Source organism: Lipophrys pholis (assembly GCF_963383615.2).
Source record: "Lipophrys pholis genome assembly, contig: SCAFFOLD_25, whole genome shotgun sequence".
In the NCBI taxonomy this organism is placed as follows: Eukaryota; Metazoa; Chordata; class Actinopteri; order Blenniiformes; family Blenniidae; genus Lipophrys; species Lipophrys pholis.
Genome location: NW_028292149.1, coordinates 1,212,404 through 1,237,677, shown reverse-complemented (window position 1 = coordinate 1,237,677; position 25,274 = coordinate 1,212,404). Strand labels below are relative to the sequence as shown.

At 44.3% G+C, this 25,274-nt stretch overlaps 1 protein-coding gene across 1 annotated transcript in view; it reads left to right on the top strand.

The window, feature by feature from the left end:
- The window catches only part of LOC308128129 (NACHT, LRR and PYD domains-containing protein 12-like), a 417,457-nt gene that overhangs the window by 5,713 nt on the left and 386,470 nt on the right, over positions 1 to 25,274 (top strand). Inside the window, exons 7-14 of the mRNA XM_080493776.1 lie at positions 135 to 1,938; positions 2,019 to 2,192; positions 7,375 to 7,542; positions 7,807 to 7,989; positions 11,201 to 11,368; positions 11,633 to 11,815; positions 13,340 to 13,522; positions 18,237 to 18,419. Of these exons, the coding sequence (XP_080349902.1) occupies positions 135 to 1,938; positions 2,019 to 2,192; positions 7,375 to 7,542; positions 7,807 to 7,989; positions 11,201 to 11,368; positions 11,633 to 11,815; positions 13,340 to 13,522; positions 18,237 to 18,419 (3,046 nt within the window). The remainder of the gene's footprint in view (positions 1 to 134; positions 1,939 to 2,018; positions 2,193 to 7,374; positions 7,543 to 7,806; positions 7,990 to 11,200; positions 11,369 to 11,632; positions 11,816 to 13,339; positions 13,523 to 18,236; positions 18,420 to 25,274) is intronic.

The window sequence follows — 25,274 nt, the reverse complement described above, 5'->3', positions numbered from 1 at the left end:
CAGATCAGAGGCTGTTTGGTCTCCACTGAGGAGCTGGATGGAGCTGATGGAGGAGAAACATCTCCACTAACACACTGTCATCTTCACATTCAATGTCAAACACACTCAACTCATTCCTGCTTTCTTCTTTTCAGGAACTTCTCCTGGAGTCTGCCAACAGAAGGTGAAATGTGCCCTGAAGAAGAGGTTCCAGGTTGTGTTAGAGGGGCTCTCTAAAGCAGGAGAGGCCACCCTCCTGAAGCAGATCCACACAGAGCTCCACATCACAGAGGGAGGGACTGCAGAGGTCAATGAGGAACATGAGGTCAGACAGATTGAAACAGCATCCAGGAGAGCAGCCAGAGCAGAAAGCAGCATCAGACCAGGAGACCTCTTTAAAGCCTCACCTGGAAGATCTCCACCAATCAGAACAGTGCTGACAAAGGGAGTGGCTGGCATTGGGAAAACAGTCCTGACACAGAAGTTCACTCTGGACTGGGCTGAAGACCAAAGCAACCAGGACGTCCACTTCACATTTCCATTCACCTTCAGAGAGCTGAATGTGCTGAAGGAGAAGAAGTTCAGCTTGGTGGGACTTGTTCATCACTTCTTCACTCCAACCAAAGAAGCAGGACTCTGCAGCTTTGAAGACCTCCAGGTGGTCTTCATCTTTGACGGTCTGGATGAGTGTCGACTCCCTCTGGACTTCCAGCACCCTGAGATCCTGACTGATGTTACAGAGTCCACCTCAGTGGATGTGCTGCTGACAAACCTCATCAGGGGGAACCTGCTTCCCTCTGCTCGCCTCTGGATCACCACACGACCTGCAGCAGCCAATCACATCCCTCCTGACTGTGTCGGCATGGTGACGGAGGTCCGAGGGTTCACTGACCCACAGAAGGAGGAGTACTTCAGGAGGAGGTTCAGAGAGGAGCAGCAGGCCAGCAGGATCATCTCCCACATCAAGACCTCACGAAGCCTCCACATCATGTGCCACATCCCAGTCTTCTGCTGGATCACTGCTACAGTTCTGGAGGAGGTGTTGAAGAGCAGAGAGGGAGGAGAGCTGCCCAAGACCATGACTCAGATGTACATCCACCACCTGGTGGTCCAGGCCAAAGTCAAGAAGGTCAAGTATGATGGAGGAGCTGCCACAGATCCACACTGGAGTCCAGAGAGCAGGGAGATGGTGGAGTCTCTGGGAAAACTGGCTTTTGATGAGCTGCAGAAAGGAAATCTGATCTTCTATGACTCCGACCTGACAGAGTCTGGCCTGGATCCCAGAGCAGCCTCACTGTACTCTGGAATGTTCACACAGGTCTTTAAAGAGGAGCAAGGTCTGTACCAGGACAAGGTCTTCTGCTTCATCCATCTGAGTCTTCAGGAGTTTCTGGCTGCTCTTCATGTCCATCAGACCTTCATCATCTTTGGAATCAACCTCCTGGATGAAAAACAACAAACGTCCCGGAGGTCAAAAGTGTTGAAGAAGAAAGTTAATCTCCACCATCTCCATCAGAGAGCAGTGGACGAGGCCTTGAAGAGTCCAAATGGACACCTGGACTTGTTCCTCCGCTTCCTCCTGGGTCTTTCACTGGAGACCAACCAAAGTCTCCTCCGAGGTCTGCTGACACAGACAGGAAGTAGCTCACAGACCAATCAGGAAACAGTCCAGTACATCAAGAAGAAGCTGAGTGAGAATCTGTCTGCAGAGAGAAGCATCAATCTGTTCCACTGTCTGAATGAACTGAACGATGGTTCTCTGGTGGAGGAGATCCAACAGTACCTGAGATCAGGACGTCTCTCCACTGACAGACTGTCTCCTGCTCAGTGGTCAGCTCTGGTCTTCATCTTACTGTCATCAGAAGAAGATCTGAAGGAGTTTGACCTGAAGAAATACTCTGCTTCAGAGGAGGCTCTTCTGAAGCTGCTGCCAGTGGTCAAAGCCTCCAACAAAGCTGTGTACGTGGTTCATGAACAAATATGTAGAACTGAGTCCATGACAAACATTGAACTGGTTTTCATTGTTGTTTCTTCTTCAGGTTGAGCGGCTGTGGTCTGTCAGAGAGAAGCTGTGGAGCTCTGTCCTCAGTCCTCAGCTCTCAGTCCTCCAGTCTGACACATCTGGACCTGAGTGACAACAAGCTGCAGGATTCAGGAGTGAAGCTGCTCTCTCCTGGACTGGAGAGTCCTCACTGTAAACTGGAAGCTCTCAGGTTCTGACATTATTGATCATTAATATCCACCACTCTCTGTTCTCCTCCTCACATCTCTAGAACATCAGTAAAACATCTCAGTAGAACACTGCAGCCTCTTGATATTTTCTCCTCTATTAATCAGGAAGTAAAACTACAAAGTAAAGTTTCCAGTGTAAGTTCAGGTGGAGAGCAGCAGCTTTACTTCCTCCACTCACTGTGTTTGTGATGCTCCATGTCACAGAGTTCTGCCTCAGACTCTGACACCGACACGACTACGAGCAAGAACACCACACATGAGACAAGCACAGCAGCAGCAGGACACTCACTTCAGGTGTGCTCCTGTGGCTGGATGAAAATATCATCACTTAGGAGGCTGAGGATCCACCAAGGAAAGAGAGGAGGATGAGAGAGCAGAGGCAAGAGCCTCACAGTGACCAGTACTTCTTATGAAGCAACCAGTCAAATCAGTGGAGTGAAGCACAGCGACGGGACAAAATAGAATAGAATAGTTTATTCTAGTGATGGCCAGATGAAGCTTCATGAACCACTGTCTTTACTTTCTGACCCTCACACAGAACCTGTGTAGTTTTCTTCTTCTCATTTTAAATGAATATAATCTTAGGAATCCTACTGTCACTACTTGCTGTCTTATTAATGTGTAGAAAGGTGAATTAAATGTCGACCTCTTCTATGTCAGGAACTCTGAAATTCTTCATCCTTTATGATTAATTGTGTTAATTGTTATTAATTTTACTATGAATTCAAATTCTAAATGAATAGTTTTGTACAGTACATCTTGATGAGACTGATATAAATTGGCATTATTTCCTGTTAAACAGGTGGTGCCCCGAGGTTTTCCGATGCACATCAGATTCCATTTTTGTTCATGAGTCATGACTCTTTGATCAATACTAATCAGTGTTGACACAGTTAGTTTGAAAAAGTAATCCAAGTACTGATTACTAGTTACTCCTTTTTGCCACAAACTCAGTTCTGATCACTGCCTGGCCTCCTGCTGTTAGATATTTAACCTTTGACCTTCATTCTTTGTTGTATTTATATCTGACTCACGCTTTTATTATCAGATTGTTACTATTGCAGCTAGTTATTTATGTGGTGATGTAGTTGTAGTCTGTTGTTGCACTATTTATCTGTTTATCTATTTATATCTATTTATCTATATATTTATATATTTGCACTCTCTGCGCTATTCAACCTTTTAATTACCCCCCTCGGGGACAAATAAAGTCTTTCATTGATCGATTGATTGATTGAAAAGAAAAAAATACAAAAAGAGTTCAACATCTCTGCAGTTCTTGTTGCAATGATATGGTTTAGTGTTGACATTTCTTGGTTCCAATTCTTTTGTTTCACCTGAACGCACCATTAGATCGAGTTGGTCTGTAATTGGCTGAGAGTGGAGAAGGGGGCGGGTCAGGTCGGACTGCATGCTCTGTGTGTGTCTGTTAGTTTGGAGGAGAGAACGAGCAGCCGCTTCTGTTTAATAGTAAAGTGTCTTTGTAGAGAAGAAACTCATCCTGCTGGACGCAGTAGTAATGCCACAATAGTAATGCTACAATAGTAATGCCACAATAGTAATGCTACAATAGTAATGCTACAATAGTAATGCCACAATAGTAATGCTACAATAGTAATGCTACAATAGTAATGCTACAATAGTAATGCTACAATAGTAATGCTACAGTAGTATTGCTACAATAGTAATGCTACTATAGTAATGCTGCAATAGTAATGCTACTATAGTAATGCTACAATAGTAATGCTACAATAGTAATGCTACAGTAGTATTGCTACAATAGTAATGCTACTATAGTAATGCTGCAATAGTAATGCTACTATAGTAATGCCACAATAGTAATGCTACAGTAGTATTGCTACAATAGTAATGCTACTATAGTAATGCTACAATAGTAATGCTACAATAGTAATGCTGCAATAGTAAGGCTACAATAGTAATGCTACAATAGTAATGCTACAATAGTAATGCTATAATAGTAACGCTACAATACTAATGCTACAATAGTAATGCTGCAATAGTAAGGCTACAATAGTAATGCTACAATAGTAATGCTACAATATTAATGCTACAATAGTAACGCCATAATAGTAACTCCACAATAGTAATGCCACAATAGTAATGCCACAATATTAATGCTACAATAGTAATGCTACAATAGTAATGCCACAGTAGTAATGCTACAGTAGTAACGCCACAATAGTAATGCTACAATAGCAATGCTACAAATTAATGCTACAGTAGTAACGCTACAATAGTAACGTTACTATAGTACCGCTACAGTAGTAGCGCTACGATGGTAATTCTACAGTACTAACGCTACAATAGTAATGCTACAATACTAACGCTCCAATGGTAACACTACAATAGAAATTCTACAGTAATAACACTACAATAGTAACGCTCCAATAGTAATGCTATAATAGTAACGCTACAATACTAATGCTGCAATAGTAATGCTACAGTAGTAACGCCACAATAGTAATGCTACAATAGCAATGCTACAAATTAATGCTACAGTAGTAACGCTACAATAGTAACGCTACTATAGTACCACTACAGTAGTAGCGCTACGATAGTAATTCTACAGTACTAACGCTACAATAGTAATGCTACAATAGTAACGCTCCAATGGTAACACTACAATAGAAATTCTACAGTAATAAGGCTACAATAGTAACGCTACAAGAGTAACGCTACAATAGTAACGCTACAATAGTAACGCTACAATAGTAACGCTCATATAGTAACGCTCCAATAGTAACACTACAATAGTAACGCTCCAATAGTTGTGCTACAATAGTATTGCTACAATAGTATTGCTACAATAGTAATGCTACAAGAGTAACACTACAATAGTAACGCTCCAATAGTAGCGCTCCAATAGTAACACTACAATAGTAACGCTCATATAGTAATGCTACAATAGTAATGCTACAATAGTAACGCTTCAATAGTAATGCTACAATAGTAACGCTACAATAGTAATGCTACAATAGTATTGCTACAATATTAATGCTACAAGAGTAACACTACAATAGTAACGCTCCAATAGTAGCGCTCCAATAGTAACACTACAATAGTAACGCTCATATAGTAATGCTACAAGACTAACACTACAATAGTAACTCTACAATAGTAACTCTACAATAGTAATGCTGCAATAGTAATGCTGCAATAGTAATGCTGCAATAGTAATGCATGGTGACTTGGAGAAGAAACTTTAATCTGATTACTGGTTTGGAAATAGTAACGCGTTAGATTACTCATTACTGAAAAAAGTGGTCATATCACTGTTACTCATCATCATCAACAGTCAAATTGCCTGATGTACAACCAGTGTTCCCAACAACATCAACTGTTTACAAACCAATCAGGACAACAGACGGTAATACAGACAGTCCAGAGTACAGAGCTAGGGCAAGGTGGAGGTTCTAAAGCCTCCACCTAATGGATGCCAGGTGTGCAGACACAGTTTGTGAACCGGGCCAGGGAGAGTGGCAGTAGGAGGAAACATTTATTGTGGTAGAGGAACTCAGTATTGGGCGAGTCATTGAGGACAGGAATCAACAATTGGACTGTGGATATCAAATAAATACTTTGACATGTCCAAAGTAAAAACTGCTGATTGGACCTGATCAGTGTTGCTCCTGAATACGTTCTGAACAAGTTACCTGTCCTCACCAGAGCAGCACCTTAAATAGGTTAAGGTGCTGCTCCACCTCCTCAGCCTTACTCCACTTGACTCTACTCACTTTTGACACTTTTCCACTACATGATGGTCCCTGCTACGAGGTACTTTCATGGTAGACCGTAGTACACTGAGGTTCCAAGCGAGTGAAGACGAGAAGACGGCAGGCTGCTCATTCACCCGCCATTTTTTAAACCTGAACACAATAAAAAACAAAAAACAACCAAAGTCTGCAGCTGTCCTGGTGAACGCTGTTTAACCACATTTCCATTAGAATTTAAAGTATCGTATGGTTTGTTTTTCTTATTTTAACATCAGTAGCTACTAACAGCTTGTGGCAGAAGTCACCAGTTAACAGGAGCACCAGTGAAACCGAAACACCGGACAGTGAAGCATCACATCGGGGTGATTACTTGTGCATGACGGGGAAAGCTCCGATGACTCCGCCCACGCCGTGGTCGTTCTATTGTAATGGAAAACAAGTGAGGCTGAGTGGAGTAGAGGCAAGGCCAGTAGGGTCAAGTGGAGTAAGGCTGAGTAGGAGCTGGTGGAAAAGAGCTATTTATTACAAGTGACTGGGAATCAGAATATCTAGACAACAATGTGAATAAAGCTGTAAGAAATGCAGAATTAGGAAGAAATGTTAAACAACGAAAACAATAACAAAGATCTTCTATTGATCAAAGAAGGATTAAAAGATTCTGTCAAAAGGAAAAATACATGATACAGAGAATCTATAAAACACAAAAGAAGTGGCAAATAAATATGTGAAATATAAAAATACTTTAACTACTACTGTGAGAATGTTCATATATCTACAAAAATAAAAGTGGTGAAATCTAAGAAAAGAAGAATCCTATTAAAGACACATGGAATCTATTAAAGAGTGTAAAGAGAAAGACCCAGAGACATTTCATTAGTAAGGAAGAAATCATAGAAATTATTATCAAATGTAAAACCAAATCTTCAGATTGAGACTAAATGGAGATGAAACCAGTAAAGAGGGTGATTGAGTTTATCTCCAAACTACTGACACACATCTGGAACCTTTGTCTTTCCAAACTGGACAATTTCCTGACAAAAAGACTCAAATCAAAGTGAAGTACAAAACTAGAACCAAAGAAGATTGAACAAACTCCAGGACAATGTCTCTGCTCCCACAGTTCTCACAAACTAAACCATGAATGAATGAATGAATTGTGTCTCTCAGAAGAATGATTGTCTCCACTGTCCCCGTCTCTCCAACCAAACACTCTGTAATGAATAGAAAGAAGTAGCAGGACGTCCAGCTCCACTCCACAGCTTCACTTCAACATCTGGAACTGAAGACATGAACAAAACATGTGGACCTCCATGTCCTCTCCTTCACGTCCACATGAAGCCAAAGTCAAACCCAGAGAAGACGATCTGAAGCTCTGAGGTCCAACAAAGTCCTCATAACAACGTCCTGTCCTCTCTGTGTCTCATTAAAGCCTTTCTTCATGTAAACTCTCCGACTGTGAAGTGATCTCCTCGGCTCTGAAGTCTGACTCCTCCCATCTCAAACATCTGGACCTGAGTAGGAACCAGCTGAAGGATTCATCAGTGAAGGTTCTGTGTGCTGGACTGGAGAGTCCAAACTGTAACCTGGAGACTCTGAGGTCAGTTCACTGTCTGAAGTTAGAATGTGTTGAAGTCAAACCACTGAGAGGAGTTTAGGAGGATCCAGATGTTGGAGGACAGAGATGGACTGAGCTCTGCAGCATGTTAGTGATCAGCATGTTGATGAGACTCTTCTCCTCCTGGAGGCTTCAGCTGTTTGGACTTTACATTTCTAAACTCTTCCAGTCTGAACCTTCTTCAGTCTCAATGACTTCAACATCAAACTTTGTCCTCTAATCTCACTTCTTTCTCTCTTTATTCAGGTTGAGGTGCTGCAGGTTGTCAGAGATCAGCTGTTCTTCTGTGGCCTCAGCTCTGAAGTCCAACCCCTCCCTCCTGAAACATCTGAAACATCTGGACCTGAGTGACAACGAGCTGCAGGATTCAGGAGTTGAGCAGCTGTGTGGTTTTCTGGAGAGTCCACTCTGTAGTCTGGAGACTCTGAGGTCAGACTCCATGTTTGAGTTTGTGTGCAGTGAAAGTTGTGTTGACACTAAAGGTCAGACATCAGGCTGATATGAGATGATCCACACTGAGGATCTCCATGAGAAACTGAGACTGCTGGACGCCACGATAGTAATGCTACAAAAGTAATGCTACAATAGTAATGCTACTATAGTAATGCTACAATAGTAATGCTACAATAGTAACGCTACAATAGTAATGCTACAATAGTAACGCTAAAATAGTAATGCTACAATAGTAATGCTACAATAGTAATGCTACAATAGTAACACTACAATAGTAACGCTACAATAGTAACGCTACAATAGTAACGCTAAAATAGTAATGCTGCAATAGTAATGCTACAATAATTAGGCTACAATAGTAACACTACAATAATAATGCAACAAAAGTAATGCTACAATAGTAATGCTACAATAGTAACGCTGCAATAGTAACACTACAATAGTAAAACTACAATAGTAATGCTAAAATAGTAACACTACAATAGTAATGTTACAATAATAATGCTACAATTGTATCGCTAAAATAGTAATGCTGCAATAGTAATGCTACAATAGTATTGCTACAATAGTATTGCTACAATAGTAATGCTACAATAGTAAGGCTACAATAGTAACGCCACAATAGTAATGCCACAATAGTAATGCTACAATAGTAATGCTACAATAGTGTTGCTACAATAATTAGGCTACAATAGTAACACTACAATAATAATGCAATAAAAGTAATGCTACAATAGTATCGCTACAATAGTATCGCTACAATAGTATTGCTACAATAGTAATGCTACAATAGTAAGGCTACAATAGTAATGCCACAATAGTAATGCCACAATAGTAATGCTACAATAGTAATGCTACAATAGTATTGCTACAATAATTAGGCTACAATAGTAACACTACAATAATAATGCAATAAAAGTAATGCTACAATAGTAATGCTACAATAGTATCGCTGCAATAGTAATGCTACAATAGCAATGCTCCAAAAATAATTCTACAATAGTATCGCTACAATAGTAATGCTACAATAATAATGCTAAAATAGTAACGCACATGGACTTAATATAAGAAGTAATTTTAATCTGATTACTGGTTTGGAAATAGTAACTAGTTAGATTACTCATTACTGAAAAAAGTGGTCATATCACTGTTACTCATCATCATCAACAGTCAAATTGCCTGATGTACAACCAGTGTTCCCAACAACATCAACTGTTTACAAACCAATCAGGACAACAGACGGTAATACAGACGGGTTTGGACTGAGGACTTAATGGAGTTACCAAAATAAACTTAATGCACTTTTCCTCTAGTTCCTACTGTAGGAGCCATTTAAGGTTTCATATGGGTTTGTTTGTTTCTGTTTGTGTGTGCCCTATTATTGACTGGCCATTTGGGTTTAGAATGTATGTTTGCCCACTAGGTGGAGCTAGGGAAAGGTGGAGGTTCTAAAGCCTCCACCTAAGCGATGCCAGGTGTGCAGACACAGTTTGTGAACCGGGCCAGGGAGAGTGGCAGTAGGAGGAAACATTTATTGTGTTAGAGGAACTCAGTATTGGGCGAGTCATTGAGGACAGGAATCAACAATTGGACTGTGGATATCAAATAAATACTTTGACATGTCCAAAGTAAAAACTGCTGATTGGACCTGATCAGTGTCGCTCCTGAATACGTTCTGAACAAGTTACCTGTCCTCACCAGAGCAGCACCTTAAATAGGTTAAGGTGCTGCTCCACCTCCTCAGCCTTACTCCACTTGACTCTACTCACTTTTGACACTTTTCCACTACATGATGGTCCCTGCTACCAGGTACTTTCATGGTAGACCGTAGTACACTGAGGTTCCAAGCGAGCGAAGACGAGGAGACGGCAGGCTGCTCATTCACCCGCCATTTTTTAAACCAGAACACAATAAAAAACAAAAAACAACCAAAGTCTGCAGCTGTCCTGGTGAACGCTGTTTAACCACATTTCCATTAGAATTTAAAGTATCGTATGGTTTGTTTTTCTTATTTTAACATCAGTAGCTACTAACAGCTTGTGGCAGAAGTCACCAGTTAACAGGAGCACCAGTGAAACCGAAACACCGGACAGTGAAGCATCACATCGGGGTGATTACTTGTGCATGACGGGGAAAGCTCCGATGACTCCGCCCACGCCGTGGTCGTTCTATTGTAATGGAAAACAAGTGAGGCTGAGTGGAGTAGAGGCAAGGCCAGTAGGGTCAAGTGGAGTAAGGCTGAGTAGGAGCTGGTGGAAAAGAGCTATTTATTACAAGTGACTGGGAATCAGAATATCTAGACAACAATGTGAATAAAGCTGTAAGAAATGCAGAATTAGGAAGAAATGTTAAACAAAGAAAACAATAAAAAAGATCTTCTATTGATCAAAGAAGGATTAAAAGATTCTGTCAAAAGGAAAAATACATGATACAGAGAATCTATAAAACACTAAACTAAAGAAGTGGCAAATACATATGTGAAATATAGAAATAAGTTAACTACAACTGTGAGAATTTTTAAAAATAAATATGATAAAAATAAAAGTGGTGAAATGTAAGAAAAGAAGAATCCTATTAAAGACACATGGAATCTATTAAAGAGTGTAAAGAGAAAGACCCAGAGACATTTCATTAGTAAGGAAGAAATCATAGAAATTATTATCAAAAGTAAAACCAAATCTTCAGATTGAGACTAAATGGAGATGAAACCAGTAAAGAGGGTGATTGAGTTTATCTCCAAACTACTGACTCACATCTGGAACCTTTGTCTTTCCAAACTGGACAATTTCCTGACAAAAAGACTCAAATCAAAGTGAAGTACAAAACTAGAACCAAAGAAGACTGAACAAACTCCAGGACAATGTCTCTGCTCCCACAGTTCTCACAAACTAAACCATGAATGAATGAATGAATTGTGTCTCTCAGAAGAATGATTGTCTCCACTGTCCCCGTCTCTCCAACCAAACACTCTGTAATGAATAGAAAGAAGTAGCAGGACGTCCAGCTCCACTCCACAGCTTCACTTCAACATCTGGAACTGAAGACATGAACAAAACATGTGGACCTCCATGTCCTCTCCTTCACGTCCACATGAAGCCAAAGTCAAACCCAGAGAAGACAATCTGAAGCTCTGAGGTCCAACAAAGTCCTCATAACAACGTCCTGTCCTCTCTGTGTCTCATTACAGCCTTTCTTCATGTCAACTCTCCGACTGTGAAGTGATCTCCTCGGCTCTGAAGTCTGACTCCTCCCATCTCAAACATCTGGACCTGAGTAGGAACCAGCTGAAGGATTCATCAGTGAAGGTTCTGTGTGCTGGACTGGAGAGTCCAAACTGTAACCTGGAGACTCTGAGGTCAGTTCACTGTCTGAAGTTAGAATGTGTTGAAGTCAAACCACTGAGAGGAGTTTAGGAGGATCCAGATGTTGGAGGACAGAGATGGACTGAGCTCTGCAGCATGTTAGTGATCAGCATGTTGATGAGACTCTTCTCCTCCTGGAGGCTTCAGCTGTTTGGACTTTACATTTCTAAACTCTTCCAGTCTGAACCTTCTTCAGTCTCAATGACTTCAACATCGAACTTTGTCCTCTAATCTCACTTCTTTCTCTCTTTATTCAGGTTGAGGGGCTGCAGGTTGTCAGAGATCAGCTGTTCTTCTGTGGCCTCAGCTCTGAAGTCCAACCCCTCCCTCCTGAAACATCTGAAACATCTGGACCTGAGTGGGAACCAGCTGCAGGATTCAGGAGTTGAGCAGCTGTGTGGTTTTCTGGAGAGTCCACTCTGTAGTCTGGAGACTCTGAGGTCAGACTCCATGTTTGAGTTTGTGTGCAGTGAAAGTTGTGTTGACACTAAAGGTCAGACATCAGGCTGATATGAGATGATCCACACTGAGGATCTCCATGAGAAACTGAGACTTCTTCTCTGGGCTTTAGTCCTGTGACTGTGGCAGAGCCGTGTGGAGCTCCACATTTCAAAGCTTGGTAGAAGAAGCAAGGTGCTGCAGTGGAGAATTCTCCGTCAACTGGGGCTGCAACTAACTATTATTATAATAATCGATTAATCAGTGATTATTTTTAGATTAATAGATTAATGGGATAAAAAACAAAAACATTTGAAATTGTAGGACCAGTTGATATTGAACAAACCAAACACTAAATATGTTCTGGTTATTTAAAAGCACATAACTGAACCAGTACACAGATGTATACAATATATATCCATATATACATGTATATAAGATGTATACAATATATATCCATATATACATGTATATAAGATGTATACAAGATAATTATTAAATCAGATTTAATGTACTTCAGGGACCACATACAGTCCGGTTTCATCCTGAGTGGACCAGACTGGTACAATATTACTATAATAACCTTTAAATTTACACTTGAAAGTTTTTCTTTGTTGTTGTCACAGTGGATGTAATGAAATTATCTATATTTTTACAAGATCAAACAGTTTGTACTGAAAATGACAACAATCTCTACATTAAGTCAATTTTAATGAAACACTGTGGAGCAAAATACAAAGAAATATGAAAAAGAAAGTTGTGTAAATCCTCTATAAGCTCCTTGCTTGGTGGGACCAGATTAGAGCCTCTGGTCAGTTTGGGCCTCATGTTCTCTGCTGGAAAGGGAAAGTGAAACTAAAGGAGAGCAGCTCCACAGAGCAGCACTGGGCTGCAGGGAGGCGGCCAGAATTCACCTCTCAAACTAACCTCCTGACACCACAATGTCTGAATATTACAATAATCAGCTCCAGACCAAGTTTTCTGGTCCTTTCAGTGTCGCTCAGCTTGAAATTTAGCAGGAGAACCTGTCTGTTGTCCCCGTCGGGCAGGTTGTCCTCATTAAGGTGTGTTAACAGGTCAATATGTGTCCGTCCACAGTGACGTGTCCAGTACAGGGTGGAGCTCTGACCTGGTCCTCAGAGGTTCTACTGTATCTGAAGAACTGTGTGTGTGTGTGTGTGTGTGTGTGTGTGTGTGTGTGTGTGTGTGTGTGTGTGTGTGTGTGTGTGTGTGTGTGTGTGTGTGTGTGTGTGTGTGTGTGTGTGTGTGTGTGTGTGTGTGTGTGTGTGTGTGTGTGTGTGTGTGTGTGTGTGTGTGTGTTGTGATCCAGATGTTGGAGGACAGAGATGGACTGAGCTCTGCAGCATGTTAGTGATCAGCATGTTGATGAGACTCTTCTCCTCCTGGTGGCTTCAGCTGTTTGGACTTTACATTTCTAAACTCTTCCAGTCTGAACCTTCTTCAGTCTCAATGACTTCAACATCAAACTTTGTCCTCTAATCTCACTTCTTTCTCTCTTTATTCAGGTTGAGGGGCTGCAGGTTGTCAGAGATCAGCTGTTCTTCTGTGGCCTCAGCTCTGAAGTCCAACCCCTCCCTCCTGAAACATCTGAAACATCTGGACCTGAGTGTGAACCAGCTGCAGGATTCAGGAGCTGAGCAGCTGTGTGGTTTTCTGGAGAGTCCACTCTGTAGTCTGGAGACTCTGAGGTCAGACTCCATGTTTGAGTTTGTGTGCAGTGAAAGTTGTGTTGACACTAAAGGTCAGACATCAGGCTGATATGAGATGATCCACACTGAGGATCTCCATGAGAAACTGAGACTTCTTCTCTGGGCTTTAGTCCTGTGACTGTGGCAGAGCCGTGTGGAGCTCCACATTTCAAAGCTTGGTAGAAGAAGCAAGGTGCTGCAGTGGAGAATTCTCCGTCAACCTCTGACACGCTCCATGTTGAGCTTCAGCTTTCAAAGCAGGCTGATCTCTCCTGGATGAAGAGTCACTGATCTCCCAGCTGGAGCTCCAAACTCTCCCTCACTCTGCCATTGTTGCCCCCCTGACCCAGTGTGTGTCATGTAGGGGTGTGATTCCATCCTGTAATAGGAAACAAAGAGGCAGACCACTTGAGCTGGTGTTTGGCTCGGCTGCAGGATTTAATATGCTGCTGCCTCTGTGCAGCTTTTAGGCTCCTTCAATCGCCATGCGCCCTCTGCTGGCCTTTTAGAGTAACACACTACTGATTTCGCCTGAAAAGTACAACTCTGTTTGAGCCTTTTAAACTCTATTTGAGACACAGTAAAATAAAATATATCTATAGGGGGTCTAGCTTTAATCACTTTGAACTTATTTCATTTATTGTTTTAACCCTGAGCTGTAATTTAGTCCTATTGACTTTTTAACATCTTTTAAATACGCTTTAAATTGCTGCACCTTTTTTTAATCCTTAACACCGGAGCTCCTCAATTAGTTTCCCTCGAGGGCCAAAACCAGAGCTGCATGCCAAACCAAGGGCTGGAACATCTGCAGGTATTCTGCACTCTGGCAGTAAAAGATTTTTTAATTGCAGATGTTTGAGCTGATGTGACCATTATGAGGGACCGAGCAGAAAGACCAGGACCTCCAAAGGAGGCCAGGACCTCCAAAGGAGGCCTGGACCTGGAGGCCAGGACCTGGAGGCCAGGACCCTGTTGTATTTGGAATGTTTCTTATTATTAGTTTTTTGCAAAAAAAAAAAAAAAAACCTGTATAAAACCCCCCTAAACATGCTCAAAAACTCACCAAATTTGGCACGCTCATTAACCCCCAGAGAGCCAAAATGTCTCTCTAGCGCCACCTAGAAAAACCAAAACGGTGACCACAGCCCATAGGAATGTCGTAGAGAGATCAAACCAAAACTCAATTGTTCGTCTCATCAAGACCTAAAAATCACGTACTGCTACCCCTGACTTAAATCTGACAGGAAGTCTGCAATTTTCCTTTTAAAGTAAGATTTTCAAACGTTAGCTACTCTGAGCACAAATATCTATCGACTTCAGAAACCTACTAAATGACAGAGGAGCCTCTCCTCCTCAATAATCCCCAATATCATTTTCACTGGTGGAGCGGTTCTGTTTTTATTAGTCGTCAAAGTTTTGAACACCGAATCCGCCTCCTCCTCCAGTTTAAAGGTTTTGTGCTTTGAATGACTTTTGTCTTTATTTGAAACGGTTCTCCTTTAACAATCATTTCTTCTTGATGTCCACATCAGCAGTGCTGATTCTCTCTCTCTCACACACACACACACACACACACACACACACACACACACACACACACACACACACACACACACACACACACACACACACACACACACACACACACACACACACACACACACACACACACACACACACACACAGACTTGTGGTGCAACACTGCCCTCTTGTGAAGAGTTTGTAAACATGCAACTGTGACGAGGGAGAGAGGTGTGTTCATTGAGGATTCTTTTCTGTGTAGCTCTATGATTAGTTCTGGTCTGTAGCTCTAGAAACAGCAGCCCAAGGCTTTAACTTTAATTTTTTCCACACCTTCAAAAGAATTGTACTCACGGTGAGTACAGGATTCCAGCAGGTGGCGCCACTGATCCATAAAGCCTGTTTTATTCTTGACGCGTCAGCGAGCTCTGTACGGCTCCATGCGGCCGGATGACATCATTGTAGCCGCCAGGCCCCTCCGAGCGGCTCTGTTCACGCTGACGTCACCGCTCCATGTGCCTCCAACTTCTTGTGACTCCAGTAGAACCTGTGAGGTGTGGAGCGGTAAGAGCTCCACCCTGTACTGAGCAGACACGTCACTGTGCACGGACACATATTTAACTGTTAACACACCGTGATGAGGGACAATGACAACCTACAGAAACACTCTGATTCTACTTTTCTTTCACATGAAGCCGTTAAAAGGATCATTTTATGGCTCCAAATCCAAGCTTTCCTTTCCAGTAGTATGTGGTTTGTTTAGTCGTTACTGATGAAGCAAAAGTCTGGCTTCATTAGAAAGAAGTTCTATTAATGATGCGTCTCATAGCGGAGCGCCCCCTGCTGCCTCATGCAGACCTCAGCCTGCGGTCAGAACGCCATACAAGACCTGGAAGTGAAGTTAGTTTCAATCAGGTTCCATGATTACTTCATAAAACACTCTGGCTTCACTTCCATGCAGTAATGTAACATAATGATCCCAAAGATCCCTGCAGAGGGGCGGAGCCTCCAGCACAGGGTGGAGGAGGAGGAGGAGGAGGAGGAGGAGGAGGAGGAGGAGGAGGAGGAGGAGGAGGAGGAGCAGGAGGAGGAGGAGGAGGAGGGTGGAGGAGGAGAAGGAGGAGGAGGAGTGTGACGTCACCAGTCCTTAAGTTTGACTTTCACATAACAGCAGAGGACATAAGGCCGTGGACCAGAACCCACCAAGAGGTCCAATCTGGTCCCACCAAGCCAGGAGCTTTAAAGGATTTAGACACTTTGTTTTGACATTTCAGTGGATTTTCACAATAAGTTTCAGTTAAACTGACTTCATTTTCAGGAACTGATGGAAAAATATAGAGCATTTCATTACAGACACTGAATTTAAAGGTTCTTATAGCACTGGAGGAGGAGGAGGAGGAGGAGGAGGAGGAGGAGGAGGAGGGGGAGGAGGAGAAGGAGGAGGAGGAGCACGAGGGGGAGAACAGAGCAAGAGGAGGAGGAGGAGGAGCAGGGGGGGGGGGAGGAGGAGGAGGAGCAGTAGGAGGAGGAGGAGGAGCAGGAGGAGGAGGGGGAGGAGCAGGGGGAGGGGGAGGAGGAGGAGGAGGAGGAGGAGGAGGAGGAGGAGGAGCAGGAGGAGTAGGAGGAAGAGGGGGAGGAGGAGGAGCAGGAGGAGGAGTAGGAGGAGGGGGTGGAGGAGGAGGAGGAAGAGAACAGAGGAAGATGAGGAGGGGGAGGGGGAAGAGGGGGAGGAGGAGGAGAAGTAGGAGGAGGGGAAGAGGAGGAGGAAGAGGAAGAGGAGGGGGAAGAGAAGGGGGGGGAGGTGGAGGAAAACAGAGCAAGAGGAGGAGGTGGAGGAGGAGGAGAACAGAGAAAGAGGAGGAGGAGTAGGAGGAGGAGGAGGAGGAGGAGGATGAGCAGGGGGAGAAGGAGGAGGAGGAGCAGGAGGGGGAGAACAGAGCAAGAGGAGGAGGAGGAGGAGCGGGGGGGGAGGAGGAGGGGGAGGAGGAGGAGGAGCAGTAGGAGGAGCAGGAGGAGGAGGAGGAGCAGGAGAAGGAGGGGGAGGAGCAGGGGGAGTAGGAGGAGGAGGAGCAGGAGGAGGAGTAGGAGGAGGGGGAGGGGAGGAGAACAGAGGAGGAGGAGGAGGAGGAGGAGGAAGAGAACAGAGGAAGATGAGGAGGGGGAGGGGGAAGAGGGGGAGGAGAAGGAGGAGGAGGGGAGGGGGAGGAGGAGAAGTAGGAGGAGGGGAAGAGGAGGAGGAAGAGGAAGAGGAGGGGGAAGAGAAGGGGGAGGAGGTGGAGGAAAACAGAGCAAGAGGAGGAGGAGGAGGAGAACAGAGCAAGCAGGGGAGGACGAGGAGGAGCAGGAGGAGCAGGAGGGGGAGGGGGAGTAGGAGGAGGAGGAGCAGGAGGGGGAAGAGCTGCAGGGGCAGGAGGAGGAGGAGAAGAAAGAGGAGGAGAAGGAGGAGGAGCAGGAGGGGGAGGGGGAGGAGGAAGAAGAGGAGGGGGAAGAGGGGGAGGAGGAGGACGACGAGGAGGAGGGGGGAGGAGGTGGAGGAGAACAGAGCAAGAGGAAGAGGAGGACGAGGAGAACAGAGCAAGCAGGGGAGGAGGAGGAGGAGGAGCAGGAGGAGGAGAAAAGAGCAGGAGGAGGAGGGGGAGGAGGAAGAGGAGGAGCATGAGGAGGAGGAGGAGGGGGAAGAGGAAGAGGGGGAGGAGGAAGAGGAGGGGGAGGAGGAGGAGGGGGAGGAGGAAGAGGAGGGGGAGGAGGAGGAGCAGGAGAAGGAAGAGGAGGAGGTGGAGTAGGAGGAGGGGGAAGAGGAGGAGGAGGAGGAGGAGGGGGAGGAGGAGATCAGAGCAGGAGGAGGAGGGGGAGGAGGAGGGGGAGGAGGAAGAGGAGGACAGTGTGTGTGTGTGTGTGTGTGTGTGTGTGTGTGTGTGTGTGTGTGTGTGTGTGTGTGTGTGTGTGTGTGTGTGTGTGTGTGTGTGTGTGTGTGTGTGTGTGTGTGTTGTGATCCAGATGTTGGAGGACAGAGATGGACTGAGCTCTGCAGCATGTTAGTGATCAGCATGTTGATGAGACTCTTCTCCTCCTGGTGGCTTCAGCTGTTTGGACTTTACATTTCTAAACTCTTCCAGTCTGAACCTTCTTCAGTCTCAATGACTTCAACATCAAACTTTGTCCTCTAATCTCACTTCTTTCTCTCTTTATTCAGGTTGAGGGGCTGCAGGTTGTCAGAGATCAGCTGTTCTTCTGTGGCCTCAGCTCTGAAGTCCAACCCCTCCCTCCTGAAACATCTGAAACATCTGGACCTGAGTGGGAACCAGCTGCAGGATTCAGGAGCTGAGCAGCTGTGTGGTTTTCTGGAGAGTCCACTCTGTAGTCTGGAGACTCTGGGGTCAGTTGACTGTCTGTTACTGTTGTAGAAGGAGAAATGTTTGTGAGCAGCTGTGATGTGAGACTCTGATCCTGCAGTGAGAGATGGACTGAGCTCAGCAGCTTGTTACTGATGTGTGTGGACATGAGGAGGAGTGGCAATGTTGTGCTGACATGTGGAGGATGAGTGTGATGAAGATCCACTACAACAGAACAGCTCATTGATCAGGACACAGTAATGTGGACCTGCTCATTTCTCCATCAACACATCTGATTGGTTCTCCTCATTCATTCTGCTGCTTTCTCTCTTTATTCAGGTTGGAGGACTGCAGGTTGTCAGAGATCAGCTGTTCTTCTGTGGCCTCAGCTCTGAAGTCCAACCCCTCCCACCTGAAGGAGCTCGACCTGCGTTACAACAACCTTCAGGGTCCAGATGTGCAGCAGCTGGTTGGTCTTCAGCAGAGTCCAGACTGCAGCCTGCAGACTCTCAGGTCAGTAGATGTTGGAGTGAGTCCATGCTGCTTCCAGCAGGTTTCTACTAAACACAGTTAGTGTGAGAACAAAGATCCAGAGTTTGACTGCTCAGTGAGGCTGTGAGAGGAGAACGCTGAGCAGCTTCAGGATTGGACAGCAGAGGACACAGTCAGCCAATCAGAGGAGCCTCAGGCTTGTTGTGTTGGTCTGACAGTGGTGGTCCTTCATGAGCTCTGAGCTGCTGCTGTGGACAGGACTGAAGTCCTGGCTGCTCCACAGAGACTCTCCTCATCACCTCTCATCTCTCTCATCTCTCTGCAGGTGGTGAGAGCAGAGAGGACGCTGTGTGTCCTGAAGGTCCACCTCCATCAAACCAGGGTTCCTGGGCAAGTGACGTAGAACCATAACTGTGTGGACTCACCCTCCTCCTCTTCCTCCTCTTCTTTCTCCTCCTCCTCTTCCTCCTCCTCCTCCTCCTATTCGTCCTCCTCCTCCTCGGCCTCCTCCTCCTCCTTCTCCTCCTCCTTCTCCTCCTCCTTCTCTTCCTCCTCATCCCCCTCCTCCTCCTCCTCTTCCTGCTGCTCCTCCTCCCCCTCTTCTTCCTCCTCCTCCTCCTCCTCCTCCTCTTCTTCCTGCTCCTCTTCTTCCTGCTCCTCCTCCTCCTCCTCTTCCTGCTCCTCCTCCTCCTCCTTTTTCTGCTCCTCTTCCTCCTCCTCCTCCTCCTCCTCCTCCTCCTCCTCCTCCTCTTCATGTGTTGGTTCATTGTGTTGGGCCTGGCCTCCATGGCTCACCCCCTCAGGACAAAGGAACATTTGGTCGCCACTGGAAAAATTCACCATTGGTCACATGACCCCCACCAGGGGGTCCACGGCAACCCCTCCCTGGAAGCTGCATCCCTGCACCTCACCACCAGGGGGATCCACCAACTCCATCCACAGACGTAGAAAACGTCCCGGAAACTCTGAAGCCAACCCCGCTCTGATTGGCCAAGGCCATGGTGAGCACAGCAGGGAGCTGGACCATGATGCGCCGGTATAAAAGTCCCACCTGTGAAGACACACCGTCTCCAAGACGGATTCACGTCCATCCAGACGCAGGACTTCGTACGGAGACACAAGGAGCCACGTTTTAACTCACGTGGACCGGCCCAGAACTTTTTAACTCCCTTCTCTCTCTCCCCCTCCTTCACTAATCCACCACCGCTCCTGTTATCCACTGCAGCCTCCAGAAAGAACGAGTCAAACGCCTCTAGTGGTTGCGTGGGTCTTCGCAATTCCTCTTGACGTCCACCTGGTGGACACATCAGGCCATTGCGCTCTCCCTCTGTGCGCCGCCGCACGCCCCTAGTGGTTGTCACGGTCACCACACTGACCCACCAACATCTGCCTTCCTCTGGTGGACATTCAATGTTGCTACACTCACTCACATTGACCTACCCACGTCTTCCTCCACTTGGTGGACATTTGAGGTCATTCCATTTGTAAACTACCTGGATATTAAGTTCTTTTTTTGCAATGGTTCATTACTGTTTTATTTTATGTTGTAATGATAGCATAGTGCGTATGCTTTTAATTTGAAAGAACTCACAGACTGTGAGTAAATGTTGTAAATCAGATGGAAGTACCAGGAACGTTGATGAACCAGTGATTTCAAGCTTACAGTTTAATTGTAATGTAAAGTAAAAGGTAATTTATATTATTTCATGGTACAGACATATAGTTAAAAAGGACAAAGTTGTAAATATACATGGAAATTACATATTAAGATCACTCAAGGTAGAGATTGTCAACGGTAATAATTTAAGGCAATTTATTTAAGGTAGTAAATATGGTCAAAGTTTGAAGGTAAAACATGCTGTTTAGAGTTGCTCATGGTATTTATCTGTGTATATTGTAGTTCTTACGGTGTGTTCACCTGCAAGGCTCAATAAAGTTGAGAAGCATCAGTTTGAGAGAGCATCTTTTCTACCGCGGCTGCTCCAGGCTTCACTGATCCACAAAGAGGTGCAACTGTTGGCATTCCAAAAGGAGAGTCAGGAGGACTGAATACATTCTATTAAAGTACTTTGATCTGATCTATTGAATACTCTGATCTTACCTTTAACACTAAACAAAGAGATTCACAATTCAAGTGTTAAAGTGCAGAGAATCTCACAGCAAATCCACAATGTCAAACATCAAATAGATCCAACTGTCATTGAACACACACACACACACACACACACACACACACACACACACACACACACACACACACACACACAGAAACACAACCGTCTCAATGATAAATCATCTGAAAAGTTAATTAAAGTTTATCCCTCTCCCTTCTAATCCAGGGGTTGTGGGTTTGAGTCCCATCTGAGGACTGATGTTCTCCTCCACAGAGAGCAGCTGCTGGTAGCTCACTCTCTATGTTCCTCTGCAGAAAGTGATGAGGACTGATGTTCTCAGAAGAACTTTTTTATCATCAAGAACAACTTTTCCCTCAGAGTGAGATGAGCTGAGTGAGGAAACCAAGCGGTCCAAGGAGCTGTGTTCTTCTTCCAGTCTCTTCTGGATTGAGTTGCTGCTTGTAGTCAAATGTTTTCACACGACCTTGTTAACCTCCAGCAGAGTTTCTGTAGTGTAGTGGTTATCACGTTTACTTCACACACAAAAGGTCCCCTGTTCGAAACCGGGCAGAAACATAAATCAAGGTTTTTGAAATTCATCAACACAGTTTCCAACATATCAGGAGATTAATGGACGACGACGTCTTGTTACATAAGCAAATATAAGAACCCAAAACCTTTTAACTGGAAGTGGTGGGATTTGAACCCACACCTCCTGAGAGACTGGAGCCTAAATCCAGAGCCTTGAACCGCTCACCCACACTATAATCATATAATAATAATAAGGTCTATTTATATAGCACCTTTCACAGACCAAAAGCCACAAAGTACTTCACAACACAGTTCAACAACATCAGAAAGTACACAGAATATAAAAGACCAAGACAAGACAAAATCCTAGCAGCACAAAGGGAGTTAATTAAAAGCCTGAACAAATAGATGAGTCTTAAGTTTGTTCTTGAAGGTGTCAACAGAGTCAATTGAGCACAAAGAGGGAAGAAGATCCTTCCAAAGCCTCGGAGCAACAGCCTGGAAGGATCGGTCACCTCTAGTGAGAAAATGAGAGCGTGGAACCTTCAGCAGGTTCTGATCCACAGACCTCAGAGCCGTTCAGGGTGTAAGGCTGGATCAGATCACTGAGATAAGAAGGAGCCTGACCATGCAAGGCTCTGAAGACCAGGACCAGAACTTTAAACTGGATCCTATAGGACACTGGCAGCCAATGAAGTTCTTTTAGAACCGGGGACATGTGAGTCCTCCTATTAGTACGGCTCAGAATTCTCTCTGCAGAGTTTTGCACTAATTGCAGTGGAGAGAGCTCCTTCTTGTTCAGACATGAAAACAAACGGTTCCAGTAGTCGAAACACGAAGACACACGAAGACACAAAAGCAGGAATGAGAAGCTCCAAATCGTTCCCTGAGACCATATTCCTAAGTTTAGATCTTTTCCTGAGTTGAAAGAAGCAGTTCCTGGTCAGCTGCTTCCAGTGCTGCACTAATGACAGGTCTTTGTCAAAGAGAACTCCCAAGGTTCTAAGACTTGGCTTAGCAGACGGGCCTCAGTCACCCAGGTACTGTTTAATCCCAGGGATTGAATCATCAGGGGCAATAACCAGTGTTTCTGTTTGGTCTGCATTGAGCTGCAGAGAGTTATCGCTGAGTCATTGTTTTATTTCCACCAGACAATGGAGCAAGTTTAGCTTCATGATCTCTGACGGCTTAAAGGAACAGTAACGCTGATATCATCAACAAATAAGTGGAACGAAACATCACGAAACCTTTGGAGGATCTTTCCCAAAGGGATCAAATACAACAAAAATACACCTCCTCCTGAACCTCCTCCATCCATAACTGCTTTGGACTATGAGGGTGCAAAGTGGTCCATATTCTCCTGGGACTTGGTGGTTTTATTTTGACAGTCACTGTAATAACAATCCAACATGGCGGTCCGTCCACTAGAGTGTCTGTTTTCTCCAGGTGTTAACAGACTTGAAAAGCAAAGCAGTGATGGATGTTTATGACCAACTAGCAGCTCCCAGAAGCAGCAACGATTGATTCTTCTCTTCAGCTAGCAGCTAACACGTCGGTTAGCATTCTCTGGCTAAAGCTAGGTACTTCTGATATGAAGCGATGCTGTTAATGAATTCTAGGAACATGAACATGTCGTCTGAGAGTCTCGTTTTCACAACCGATCACCTTCTGCCTCCAAATAAAGACAACTCTGGTGGGACTCGAACCCACAACCTTTGAATGTCTTCCCTGAAGAGCAGGCTTTTCCAATGCATTGTCCATTGCGCCACAGAGCCTCTAGTGGTGGAATGAGGATATTGCATTTTATCTGTCTAACATGAGCAGGAGTGAGAATCCTGAAGGTCTGAGCTCCACCAGGAAACCTTCTCTTTATACTAAACTACCGATATGATTGAGTTCATGTAATGTGGCTTTAATGTAAGTAGTTATAAGTAATATAAGTAGTTTCTATACAGACACTCTAGTGCAGTCATTCTCAAAGTGTGGTACGCGTACCACTAGTGGTACTCGGGGCTCCCTCTAGTGGTACGCCAAAGGATCACTGAAATAAAGAGAAATGCGCTGACATCAACAGTTATTCACGGCAGCAGGCAAGAATTGATGGCAAGAGGTGGAGGTTTTTATCCCTTTGGGCCCTAAAGCTCATTTGGACTGTTTTCACTGCTGTTGTTTTTACGTTCATACGTCAATATATAAAGTGTTTTTCTTAAAAATGTGGTCCCAGCGTGTGAACTAATCAGTTGCGGGGTGACCAGCTGTGCCAGTCGGCGTAGTCGTGCCCACCTGATGGTGGCACAGGTGGGAATCTTCGCCTATACAGCTCCGGACAACGTTTCTGAACATGAATTTCCAAGAGTTCCTCCACTGTACCATGAATAACGACATATACAATCCAGTTCCTATAAAAAATAAAGTGTTTATGTGAAAACGGTTATTCAGCGGTGCTTTCTGTGGACTGACCCCGACAAAGGGACCTCATTTCTAGGTTCACGTCACGGCAACACACGGTAGAGCGTTTATACCCGTAACTTAGTCTGTACTGCAGCTGAAAACACGGGATTTAGCAGCTGAGTGAGAAAAGGCCTATCGAAGCTGATTCTGATGAAAAAAGTGAAGTATTTTTTGTGTAAAATGACTTTTCACGTCGAGTCCCGGAGGTTAGCGGGTCGCTAAGCGTAGCATTACGGGCGATCGTGACACAAAGTGCCGCCACTGCCGTAACGCTGCCGTAACGCTGCCGTAACGCTGCCGTAACGCTGCCCGCTGATTATAAATATGGATGAATTGGACGTTGGAAGAGGAGTTATTTCGATCGCTTCTCAAGCCGTTATCTACTTCATAATATTTATCGTCTGAAACACTCAGTCCGTGAATAAAACATAATTTCCTGAAATGACAGCCATGTTTCATTTTCAATTGGCTCGAAGCGGGGGCCATGTGACACAAGAAGGGAGGGGGGATCCCAGATCTATAGTAGAATGATAGAGAGACATTCGCTAGAATCCATTGTCCATCTTTTTTATCATAGTTTTATTCTTATTCTGTGTGTGTTTGTGTGTGTGTGTGTGTGTGTGTGTGTGTGTGTGTGTGTGTGTGTGTGTGTGTGTGTGTGTGTGTGTGTGTGTGTGTGTGTGTGTGTGTGTGTGTGTGTGTGTGTGTGTGTGTGTGTGTTTTTCTGTTTCATAAAGCAGCCATACAGCAGTGTGTGAAGTTCAGGCAGCGTTTTTTAATCAAGTACAGTACATTCTTTACTTAACATTTAAATACACTACAGTTTTATTTCATCTTTAAGAACTGTTTTTTGTTCGTTTGTTTTTCATTTATTTAAGTACAATGTTTATTTAACTTTTCTGTGCAATATATTTTAATTGAATGATTATTTAAGTACAGTCTTTATTTTCCTATATTTAAGCGTAGTGTTACTAATCTAACTGTGTAATATGTTACAATGGCTGACAATATTAAATTTACTTCTTTAGGAATAAAACCTCTGCCTTGTTTTTGATGAATGCTTAGGCTTACTAGGCTACTGTATAGTGTTGGTCATTATGGTGGTACTTGGAGAGCCAAGTATTTTCTGGGTGGTACTTTGTGTAAAAAGTTTGAGAACCACTGGTGTAGAGTATCCCTGCCTGTCACATGGGAGACTGTAGTTCAATTCCCTGACAGGGAGAGCAAAACCTTTTAGTTTTGTTATTGAAAACCATGAAGTTCAGACTGGGAACGGCCCCTTCCAGCCATTCCAGCTGTTGCCAATGTGAA